The sequence below is a fragment of the Hyalella azteca genome, unplaced genomic scaffold (assembly GCF_000764305.2).
Source record: "Hyalella azteca isolate HAZT.00-mixed unplaced genomic scaffold, Hazt_2.0.2 contig16320, whole genome shotgun sequence".
Lineage (NCBI taxonomy): Eukaryota > Metazoa > Arthropoda > Malacostraca > Amphipoda > Hyalellidae > Hyalella > Hyalella azteca.
Window position 1 is genome coordinate 185,903 of NW_025946144.1, and position 12,312 is coordinate 198,214.

General features: G+C 37.6%; 1 protein-coding gene across 3 annotated transcripts; it reads right to left on the bottom strand.

Annotated features, from left to right (window-relative positions):
• Positions 1-277: 277 nt before the first annotated feature.
• Positions 278-7,703, bottom strand: LOC108679934. Of its 3 annotated transcripts, none has more exons than XM_047884852.1 (4): positions 7,685-7,703; positions 1,861-3,624; positions 1,176-1,363; positions 278-574 (listed from the first exon to the last, which is right to left on the bottom strand). In XM_047884852.1, exons 2-4 carry the CDS (start codon positions 3,515-3,517, stop codon positions 341-343), a joined length of 2,079 nt encoding a protein of 692 aa, XP_047740808.1. In that variant the 5' UTR covers positions 3,518-3,624; positions 7,685-7,703; the 3' UTR covers positions 278-340. The 3 variants fall into 3 exon arrangements, with proteins under 3 accessions (XP_047740808.1, XP_018024168.1, XP_018024169.1); XM_018168679.2 differs by lacking the exon at positions 7,685-7,703 and adding an exon at positions 7,266-7,349; XM_018168680.2 differs by lacking the exon at positions 7,685-7,703 and adding an exon at positions 4,470-4,574.
• Between the last annotated feature and the right edge of the window lie 4,609 nt (positions 7,704-12,312).

Sequence of the window (12,312 nt, forward strand, 5' to 3'; positions counted from 1 at the left end):
TACCCATTTTGTCCCCCTCGCACAAAACAACTCAATACCAATAGAACACGCATGCCCAATTTTAATTGGAGTTCACCAAACGAGTTCTTCACAATAAATTTTCGATTACTCTATTGGTTTACATGAAAAAATTACTTAGTGCAAAGACGGTAGAATAATAATTGACAAAGTTTAAAACTAGATAGACTCATTTTACAGTGGTAAAACAAAAAATTGTCATGAAATAAGGCTCATTTGATTCGGTATCCGCGGTATCATTCGGATAATAATTTTCTAGAAAATGCAAACAATTTGAAACATCACTTATGGCATCAAGGTAAATTTGCAAGAGTGAACGCAATTATGGGCGCCAGAAGATGTCAGTAGGTGGAGGCTTGCTGGTGACAGCCATCATGTGAGCGACGTTGCGCCAATTGGTGACTTTGCCAGGAGGTAAGCCTGCCGCCACTGGATCGCCTCCAGTCACAGTGTTGAAGGGGCAATACTTGAGGGTGTGAGCCGAGTTTCCTGATGACCCGCACAACGGACACACGTACGTCCGCAGTACAGGACACGTGCAAAATCCTCGTTCATCCTGAAATGGACAGCTCAAGTGAGAACGTATAACGTCCTAACTTAAATACAAAGTCTTCACATTTTTCGTTACGGTTCACCGTTTGCAATAAAATAGCTGGATAAACATAGAAAAAGTCAGATTGTCATCTCATTCACGAGTGGAGTACAAGTAAAACCTAATTTGTAGAAGCCCATGGAGACGAGTTAAGCCTGTCCGAGGCCTCATGGCCCTTGATAAGCGCCTTAAGGCAGTATAACATCTCATCATAAAAAGCCTTCATAAAGTCATAATGAGTTGATGGCAAGATGTTACAAATAATAATCGCAAGCCAGTTGGGAAGAATGATAAACGAACACTGAAATCTTAACAGAATTTTTGATGAAACGTCAGGTTTGAATGCTGTACGAAGCCGTTAAGTTGTAGAAAAGTAATGGTCTTTATAAGCGCATTTGAATAGTCCACAATCTTAGAAATATTCAATAATTGATACAAGCACATGGTCAAAGATAATACTTTAACAAAGGAATTAGTTAGCACAGAAGTTTCACGCCCCAGTTTCTAAGGAAGTTTTTGCAACACAAGTTTAGGGTCATGCAATGTAGACTGTAGAACGTCTCACCTTGAGCGAATGGGCTTTATAGAAGGTGGAATGGTAGCCGTTGTTCTTGCAGAAAACGCATCCTTTATTCGGAGAATCGTTGACATCTGTCACAGGAGCGCTTGGCTTGGCGGGAGGACTGCGTAGCTGCATGGCTGGGACCTCGATGTTCTGCACCACGGCCAGCTCTTGCATCAGCGATACCAGCTCTAGAACATTGTCCAGAAACTGAATTATGCGACGATGTACATTAAATTTACTTATGTGCTGTTTACTAGAGGAATGCAATTGGCGAATAATATCGAACACTGAAAACATTATTTCTACTTACCTAGAATAAAACCTCGCAAGAATTGGGTGATTCAAAAACTTTAATTTGAGATTCAAAATATAGCGCAGTCCATCTAATCCTGTTACTCAATCTAAACATGAAAAACCTACAATTATATGAATTCGATGAACACATTAGGTATTACATTAAGTAAACGTTTTATTGCATCAAGTATGAAGATTTTGACCTGCAGTGCATGGAATATTTTTTTGGATTAAACACCAATCGAAAGTCGTTAATGAACGTCAAATGGTTAATCTTCAACACCCCAAATGACTAGTAGTTGCATTGTAATAAACGTAGTATGCAGCTCTACGTTAACAAATATAGACAAGATCCAGTAGTTAGAGCGATGTTATGCGAGTAGCCACGAACCAGCATTTTGGCCGCGACATGGAAACGGTTGGAGTTGCTGCTTTGCAGCAGGCATCATTCGGTCGCCAGGGTGAGGCAGCGCTGGGCTTTCGGGCGGACCCATCACGAGGTTTGGCAGAAACGTTCCATTGTAATGCGTGCGTAAATTTGGAGGCACGTTACTAGTCGCGAAGCACTGCGCGGCAGAAGCACCGACGTTATTCAGAGGAGAAGGTGCCTGGTGTGACTGGAAAAATGCCGGGTAAGTTTCATTTGGATAACTTGAAGGTGCCGCCCCAACAGAATAAGTATTAACAGACCGCTCTTTATAAGAGTGGTATTCTTTCAGTTCCTGCTCAGTCACTAGAGCATTGGATGAAACGTTAAGGTTTGCACATGACAAAGTAGAAAGTGGTTGTCGCCACATTTGAGTTCGTTCCGTCTTTTGGTTCATGACATTTGTCTTGTTCACATTGTTAGGAGCAGCGAAGTTTTCCTTGCCAACGACTTCATAAGTGAAATGTTGGCCAAGTTCCTCTTTTATGTTATTGCCTCCAGCAGCCGAGTGGTACTTTAAATTCGGATGATTTTTGTTAGGCGTAGTTTCACCTGAGCTGGAACGGAGATCGTTGGGGTCAGGATTTCCAGCGTCATTATTTGTAGGCCACATCGCCCATTGGTTGTTGAGATTACGACACAGAAGCTTGGGCTTTCCGTCAAACTTACCACACTTGTTGAGACTACCGCAGCTCGTAACAGTAGGAGATGAATAAGGCGGACTACCAACAGCCCTCCATTTATTTGAATCCCTAGGCGAGTTCACAGCACTACCATTAGGTGTGAAGTTCATTCTGAACGGAGGTGTCCCAAAGAAATTCCCATCAGTGACCCTAGTAGGTGTAGCTGCTGGTGTGCTGTTAGCAGAGGTACAACTGAAATGGCTCCTGGCAGGGTATCCCTCAGCCACGTAAGAGGTGCATGGAGATGCCACGTAAGAGGTGCATGGAGATGCCACTGATGTATTATGAGAAGACGCACTGCCTCTCCCAGGGGATACAAAGTTGAGAGTAGCCGAGTCCGAACTGTGAGACGAGCTTGAAGAATCTCCATCAAGCAACCATTTATTAATTAGCTCAGGTCTGAAAGGTTCCTGTTGCTTCACAATAGACTTCGTACCATCGCACTTGATTTCTGACGAGTTCACAGCAGAATTACGAGTCCCCGCTCCAGAAGCTTGAATGGATGCTACACCGTTATTAAACATGTCGTCAAAACCGTTGAAAATAGGATCATTGCTTGCAGTGGTATCAGAAACGCTCGCTAGCTGCACAGCAAGATTGAACAGATCTGGTAACACATCTCCTGTCTGAATGGGCGGTGTATCCCAGATAGATGCAAGGCTGCCTAAATTCTGCTGGCAGTTTTCCAAACCAGCCTCGGTCTTCACGGCCTCGCTGCTTGAGCTTGTAGCTTCAGCCATAGAAGACGCAGGTTCTTTGAGCCACTGCATCTTATCGTTGCTCGTGGACCACGAGCCATACTTCTCCAGTTCATGCTCCAGGAAAGTCAGGCTCAACGGCGATGCGACATTCTCAGTCAAATGCTGCCTGCTCTGAGGTAGAGATGCGGCGGAGGTTGACTGCGATGTCGCGGGACTGGCTTGAGAGGCTGACATCATATGTTGCTTGGTGCATGCACTAGTTCACTGCAAGCTCCAACAGCTCCTGGATAGCTATTTTCTTCACTGGCTATGGTCAATTTTCCCCTGGAGCTGACTCAACAGACCTGATCAAATGAGACAAATGATAAATATTACGCATGAAAAAAAATTAAAATTACTCAACTAGAAACAATGAAATATATGTAGGTCCAGAAAAATAAATGGACACACGATTGGCTAATACAGTGCGTACAGTGAGGGCCAATGAAGAAGGTCTGACAATCACATGCTCATGTTTGTAGTAGAAAAAGTATGCAGAATAAAATGAAAGCTGTACATATGAAACATCATGTTTTATAATATTTTCACTATGACAAAGAACAATTTATCAGAACAAATAGAGTCATAAGACACGTTTTCATGTTAGACTCATTTCATTCATCACATCAGATCTAACAAAATATCAAACATTCAACTTTATTTTCTAATGCCTTTTACAGTGGATTCTGAATAATTGATTTATTTTTCAACTCCAGAGCTTTTTGTTGATTCAAGTTCACTATATACCAGCAGGAAACATGTTAAAAATTCATTTAGATAACTCATTGGTTTTACATCAAAATAAAAATGTCTATTCAAGGTAGTGCCATAGAAAAACTACCTAAACAATTTTGCAAGTCAATTTTCATATCAAGACTTGACTACAAATTTTACACTCAGACAATGAATTCTAATCCAGAGAAAAAATTACATGCACACAATTAATTGATAGATTATGATAAAATATTTATACACAGCACATGGAAATTCAAACAGACTCCTTTCATTGAATTGTACCAATTGCAAACAAGAGTATATAAAGTTCATGATGGTTAGAGAAAGCACTCGTTAATAAAAAAATCATTCACCCAAGTAAAAGTAATTTATTTCAGGTAGAAATAAACTCTACTGAGTGAACTGAAATACTCACAATTTCTATCTCAATTTCTCAAATATCAACATAGCCACATTTACTAGAATAGATATTATTGTAAGGTAATCTATAGGTACTTTATTCTAGGCAGGGGAAAATTGAGTGATGGCTCTATTATGATGGGAGTAAAATAATTGTATTCTCTGAAACACCACAAATTATCAGAATTTGTTCTACCTGCTTTTAATTCTTAATTAATCAGTTGCTTCAAGATTCAGGTCAACATATTGCTTACTCACTAGCAATGATTCAATAATTAAAATGTAAATATTCCACAAAAACGTATCTATCTTTTTGATTTTTATTTATGTATTTATCACATGAATTTATATTTTGGAGTTTATCTTCATCACGAGTTGAAAATTCCTAATATAGCCAAATAAAATACATGTCTACAGAAAATAATCACAAGCATATGAATCAATCTATTTACAATTTCATATATTATTTATAATTTAGCTCAATTAAACCACTTATATAGCCAATCTATGAAGACAATCTTAAAATATATAACATTAAAGAGGAAGGCCAACTCAATCCAGCTTTAGGGTATGATGCATCCATCAGGCAGCAATACCAGGGCACTTAGAGCCTGATGCATGTTAGACTCATTTAGTCTATAGGCTCATTTAAAAATTAGCAAAATATCTAAATCAATACCTTGCAACAACAAAAATATGCAGAATTTCTCTAGATTGTGCAATAATGTATGACCTATTGCTAAGAGCATTTAAATATTCATGGTTCAAAATTAAGTATTAAAATTAAATAAGTAAATATTATTTTCTCAACTACAATCATTAGAGCAAAAAAGTCCTATTGTTCAAATTAGAACATGATAATTAAAGCAAAATCTATCTAACTTTAATTACATTAGTTTACTATTATTAATTAACTAGATATTGGTAATTATGTCTCTTAAAAATGTGAAAAACTATTTACAATTTTATTGTCTGAAGAACTACTTTCCTTCAAATGCATATAATTTTAATACTTTGCAGATGGTGGCTGATTATAAAGGCACTATAATTCAGCCTCAAGCACAAACTGAGTCTTGCTCAGCCTTCTTGGTAACTTTTTTTTGGAAGGGAATTTTAAGCAACAACATTCTTTAACTTCTCAATGTTAGGCTTAAATATTAAAAAAAGTTAAGAATTGAATTTTTCAATATACAGCTGAAACTTTTGCATATATTAGTTCAGAATTGTAAAAATTGACAGTTCAGAGATAGAAGTTACGCAAGATGCAAAACTCACAATGTTGCAGTTTCATAATAAAAGCTTTGTATCAACATTCAAGTGAAGAATAACTGGAAATTGGTATAATATGGTTAAAATGGCAATTTGTCATAATTTATAATGGAATTTAGGAGAATGAATAAATGAAGATACACATCACATTTGATCAAACACTATAACTGGGTCTCTACTTTTTTCTCTGGGTACTCTACTTATTTCTCTGGGCTACAGAGAAATATTCCATGACAGAAACACAGTCCAACAACTTAATTAATAATTACAATATATGCTTCAAAAATATATTATTATTTCTCACTGCACAGTGACACACATAACATATGTATTTTTGATCATTCTTCAGTTTTATTATTTTGTTCATTATTTAAGCTGCCTGTATACTGTCAATGCCACAGCACTCAAGCCTTCCATGGGCAAGTTACCATACATGGACACTTAAAATTTCTTCCCAAAAAGTCCCATAGCCACCTCCTCAAGTTTGTGTTTGAGGCAATGTCATCATGACTAGCTGCCAATCATCTGACCATAGTTTTGTACATACTACATTGCATCACCCCCTGCCATACCCAAAAATTCACATATAAGCATTTATATATATAAAAAAATTTTCCTGGACAATGAAATTGAGGCTATTTCCTCATTTTTTAAACAGAACTAGCATTATCAATTAAAATAATCAAGCCTTATCAAGGTTACTTGATTGACCTTAATTCCATTGAATTTTCGATCATTTCTCTTTACATTTGTATGATTAAATTTAAATTGAATGAAAAAATGTGTGCTGTGACTGTATTTAATAAAGTGATAATTATTATGCAATAAATAAAATTTTGAGAATTATATACAAGTTAGTATAGGTATCTAATAACAATTCATATTTACTAGTACTGGTTTTAGAAACTGAAATTTTTGCACATTTCTATAAATCTATGATAGTCTATGAAAGGGTCAAGTTGCAAGCTTCCAATAGAAACAATATTCTTAATTTAACAAACTTAATCATATCTTCCAGACTTTCCTATCATCTCAAACAGCTTCATGGATATCATTCAATTATTGAACTCCACAAATTGAAGTTCAGACCAGAATTAGGCTAAACAGTTTTTAATGACAATCAGGCAACAGCAAGGTGCAAGTATAGGTGCCACTTGCCAGCACAATAAGTGTAACATCTGCAAAGTGTGAGTGGCAAGTGGCAACAAATCATTTACGTTAGTTAAAACTCAAGTCTGTCTATGTCCAGTAAGTTAGTTACTAACACAAGTACAATTGTTGTCAGATTTTCAGTCCTGCATTCATTCCTATTTACTTCATGGCTCATGCAAATGGTGACTGAGGACTGAGGTTAGGAAGCCTGGAAGGTAGCCGCCCCTATGAGGCTATGAGGTTATTGAGGTACTGAGGACTGTGAGCCTCACACAACAAATGAACATATCAATAGCTGAAATTTTCTTATATCGTTATCAAGTGGGTAAAAGAATTAATTAATTAATGGCAAGAAGGACAATGAATTAATGAAACCACTTATGGCACTTACAATCCTCCGTCCGTAATGTCAACATAGGTAGGTTCGACTCGCGACTGGAAATAACCGTCAACTTTTGGCAGCAGCTTCTAGAACTCTCAAATAAAGCCGCGGGTAACATTTTATCGTATATTTTTGCAAATAACGTGATATTTTATATGAAATTATTGCGGAAGTAGAACTGAACAAATTTATTCAATAAATTTGATGTTATTTGTTCTCTTGTAGAAGTGTCCTGCTTTTATTGGTATATTTAGTTTTAATTAAGAAAAGGTGTCATTAATTTGGTCCGGACGACAGATACAAAAAAAAAACATGCTTTTCGATTAATACTCGAAATATGGTTTCAGGATAATGTGTGCCCGGATTTATCGCAAGAATTGGATTAATAATTACGCATAGAGAATTTTATCTAATCTTTGTAATCTTACCGTTAGTGACGACAACGGTAGTACAACTGCTATAAGAAAGAGAGTATTGAGTATTATACACACTCAATCGACAATTCTACGGACCCGCCTGCGAACTCGCGCAACTGGGGCACTCATAATTCCTTCAATAATTAGCGGATCTGTATGAATTTTGGAATGTGAGTATTAATTAGCAATACGCAGCCGCAGAAATTATTACAGATTTTTACATGACTTATTATGCCTGCGGACTCGCGCAACTTGGACACTCATAATTCTTTAAATACTTAACGGATCTGTATGAATTTTGGAATGTGAGTATTAATTATCGATACGCTGCCGCAGAAATTATTACAGATTTTTACATGAATTATTTTTCAATTAAAACGAATAAACGTATTTTTTAAGCAACTGGGACACTCATAATTCCTTCAATACTTAACGGATCTGCATGAATTTTGGAATGTGAGTACATGTATTAATTATCGATACGCTGCCGCAGGAATTATTACAGATTTTTACATGAATTATTTTTTAATTAAAACCAATAAACGTATTTTTTAAGCAACTGGGACACTCATAATTCCTTCAATACTTAACGGATCTGCTCGAATTTTGGAATATGAGTATTAATTATCGATACGCTGCCGCATGAATTATTACAGATTTTGACATGACTTATTATGCTAGTGGACTCGCCTGCGGACTCGCGCAACTGGGACACTCATAATTCATTAAATACTTAACGACTTACATGACTTATTATTAGGTTAGGTTTAAGTAGGTTGGGTTAGGTTAGGTTAGGTTAAGTTAGGCTAGGAAATAATTCATGCAAAAATCTAATAATTCCTGCGGCAGCGTATTGATAATTAATACTCACATTCCAAAATTCATGCAGATCCGTTAAGTATTGAAGGAATTATGAGTGTCCCAGTTGCTTAAAAAATATGTTTATTGGTTTTAATTAAAAACTAATTCAAGTAAAATCTGTAATAATTCCTGCGGCAGCGTATCAATAATTAATACTCACATTTCAAAATTCATACAGATCCGTTAAGTATAGAAGGAATTATGAGTGTCCCAATTGCGCGAGTCCGCATGCGAGTTCGCAGGCGGGTCCGTAGAATTGTCGATTGAGTGTATTATACCCACGTTTTCAAAAAATTTCTTACCATGGCTTCGTTCTGTGATACTGTTTTGATTGTGACAAAGCGTAACATTAATTTGATTACCAAATTTTTTAGACGTCTCGGGACAAATTTACGGCCGGACTTGAGGGCGGTCTCGCGGTCGGTCTCGCGGCCGGACTCGCTGCCAGAGCATGTAATATCTCCCAAAGTATCAGTTATCAGTGAGCATGTAATATCTCCCAAAGTAATAAACGTAGCTCGATGAAACTTGGTACACGTATTCATTAGGAACTAACGGTGATGTTTAGCTCGGAAAATTTTTTATTTCACATTTATTCGTGAGTTATATGACGATACGGGCCGAAATTTTCAGTGAGCATGACATTTCTTCTAAGCTACAGCACATCTATGAACGAAACTTTGAATATAGAAACTTAACCTGCCAACGGTGATGTTAAGCTCGTGACAATTTTTTAGATTTTGTCTTCGTTTGTGAGTTATACGGCTTTACGTATACGGCTATTGGTCAATGCAAGTTTAACCTTAATCGCGTAGGGTTAGCTGGAAAATGCCCTTATTTTCTAATACCACCGTAAAAAAGTAACCACGAATCTCACAGCCTTGTCTGTCGAGATTCTCTTCAACTGATGTCTATTCTTGGTGTTGGATCAATAATATTTTAGCTATTTTGATCTATAATGATAAAGTAGATCATTTAGCAAACCACGTATAAACATTTGCTACCGAGTAAGCGGACTCGCGTGCCGGCAGCGAGCCTCGCCTCTGTCGGACTCAGCGTTGCCAGATGGTATATTTCTATAGCAAATTTCACAAATCTGGTATTTTCAAAAGGTGTCTGGAATGACTATTTTAGATCTGGTCTATTGATACATTTGCCTAAATCTGGTATTTTCTGGCTTACTGCAAATTTACTGCATTAAGTTCCACCTCGGAAGTTTGAACTTCCTCCAGCGTAGGCGTGGATCATATTGATTACCTTCAGAGCGGCGCGACTACAGCTTTCCCTTCACTTTTGGACCCGCAAGTTTACCGCTTGATGAAATAACCCCAATCTGATTGTTAACATTTACAACTTCGGCGTCTTCATCTTTTAAGTGTGACCACCAATATGAGCAAGAGAGTGATGATCCTTGAGTCAGCGTTGCCAGATGGTATATTTCCATACCAAATTTCACAAATATGTTATTTTCAGGTGTCTGGTATGAATATTTTAGATCTGGTATATTGGTATATTTGCCTAAATCTGGTATTTTTCTGGTATTTTCTGGCTTATTGCAAATTTACGGTATTAAGTTCCACCTCGGAAGTTTGAACTTCCTCCAGCGTAGGCGTGGATTATATAGATTACCGTCCGAGCGGCACGACTAGAGCTTTCCCGCCATTTTGGACCTGCAAGTTTACCGCTTGATGAAATAACCCCAATCTAATTGTTAACATTTAACAAAAGTGCTTAGTGCAATATAAGCACGAGAGTGATTATCCTTGATTGATTACTGATCAGTGATGATATGACCTAGGACGAGTGTGGTTGTCGAACCGATCTCTGCGACGCAAGCTCCACCATTTTTATTTGGTGATTTTGAATTCTAGTGTGCCACTTATAACTTATTGGAGTGCCACTTGAATTCTGGGATGCAATTCAATATTTCACTGATCTTGAAAATCGTCATCCATTCATAGAACTGGATGCCTACTGCATCACTTGTCTACTTTGACCTGTCTCCAATGCATTCGTAGAGCGAATGTTTTCACAAGTCACCTGTTTGAAAAACAAGCAACGAAATAAAATTTCAACTAAGGTACTGGAGTCCGTTATTCGGACCAAAAGCTATCTACTCAGCCGCAACAAGTGATTAAACCCGAAATGTTAGATAAATACAATATGCAAGCATGTACGAAAATAAGCGAAAGGAAGATGGCCTGTTTCCGTGGCTTGCTAGCTTTGAGCGAAAGAGAAGTGCGACACTGTGATAAAAAAGGACAAAGTGATAATGTAATCAAACGCAGGAAAAGAAAAGAGTCAAAAGGTTCCAAACAGAGGGAAAAAATATAACGTGTTCAATTTGGCTACATATCGTCAAGTAGATAGCGGCGAAGAACATAAGATCTAGCCGAAGTACACAAGATACATTTTTTTCTTTTTATAACCAACATTTCTGACAAATAATTTCATTAAATTTGGAGGTAATAGTCTGTTTTTGAACGATAGAATTTCTGGTATTTTGAGCTAGGCAATCTGGTATTTTCGCCGAGAAAAAACCTGGCAACACTGCCAGCGTTGCCAGATGGTATATTTCTATACCAGATTTCTCAAATCTGGTATTTTCAGACTTACTGTAAATTTACTGCATTAAGTTCCACCTCTGAAGTTTGAACTTCCTCCAGCGTAGGCGTGGATTATATTATTATTTATATAGATTGCCTTCAGAGCGGCGCGATTAGAGCTTTCCCGCCATTTATGGAACCGCAAGTTTACCGCTTAATGAAATAACCCCAATCTAATTGTTAACATTTAACAAAAGTGCTTAGTGCAATATGAACACGAGAGTGATGATCCTTGATTGATTACTGAATACTGATCAGTAATGATAAGGCCTAGGACGAGTGAGGTTGTCGAACCGATCTCTGCGACGCAAGCTCCACCATTTTTGTTTGGTGATTTGAATTATAGAGTGCCACTTGAATTCGGGGTGCCATACAATATTTCACTGATCTTGAAAATCATCATCCATTCATAGAACTGGCTGCCTACTGCACCACGTGTCTATTTTGACCAAGGTCTCCAATGCATTCGTGGAGTGAATGTTTTCACAAGTCACCTATGTGAAAAACAAGTAACGAAATAAAATTTCCACTAAGGTACTGCAGTCCCTTATTCGGACCAAAAGCTATTTGCTCAGCCGTAAAAAGTGATCAAACCCGAAATTTAGATTAATGCAATATGCAAGCATGTATGAAAACGGAAGATGACCTGTTTCCGTGGCTTGCTCATGTTGAGCGAAGGGGAAGAAGTGCCACACTGATAAATGCACAGTACATAAAATACTTTTTAGCGCATTTTCTCATTTATGAAAAAATGCACTATTGTGCTCGCCATGTCCGTCTGTCCGTCCGTTTCCGTCGACGAGAAAATGCGATCTCTGTCAGTCACTGCAGTGAGTACTGAGTTATATATTTTTTTCTTTTTCTAACCAACGTTTCTGACGAATAGACGGAATAGTTTCATTAAATTTGGAGGTATTAGTCAGTTTTCGAATAGAATTTCTGGTATTTTGAACTAGGCAATCTTGTATTCTCGCAGAGAAAAAACCTGGCAACACTGCGACTCGGAGTTCGGACTCACGATATCAGTGTCCAACGAGCAGCGGGGGTGGACGGTATACTCGAGCTTCCCGCTCCGCTGATGCGTCTCATTTCATGCAGTTCTTTCAATGGCGGGCAACGAACTTGCAGACAATGAGATAAAAAACTATAGGAACAAAGAAACTAGCGATAAGG

Coding starts and splice junctions, on each gene's coding strand:
- LOC108679934 (XM_047884852.1), bottom strand. CDS start 3,517: ATGATGTCAGCCTCTCAAGCCAGTCCCGCGACATCGCAGTCAACCTCC. Junction 1,364..1,860: donor ATGTCGCGGCCAAAATGCTG/GTTCGTGGCTAC, acceptor ACAATGTTCTAG/AGCTGGTATCGCTGATGCAA. Junction 575..1,175: donor ATAAAGCCCATTCGCTCAAG/GTGAGACGTTCT, acceptor TGTCCATTTCAG/GATGAACGAGGATTTTGCAC.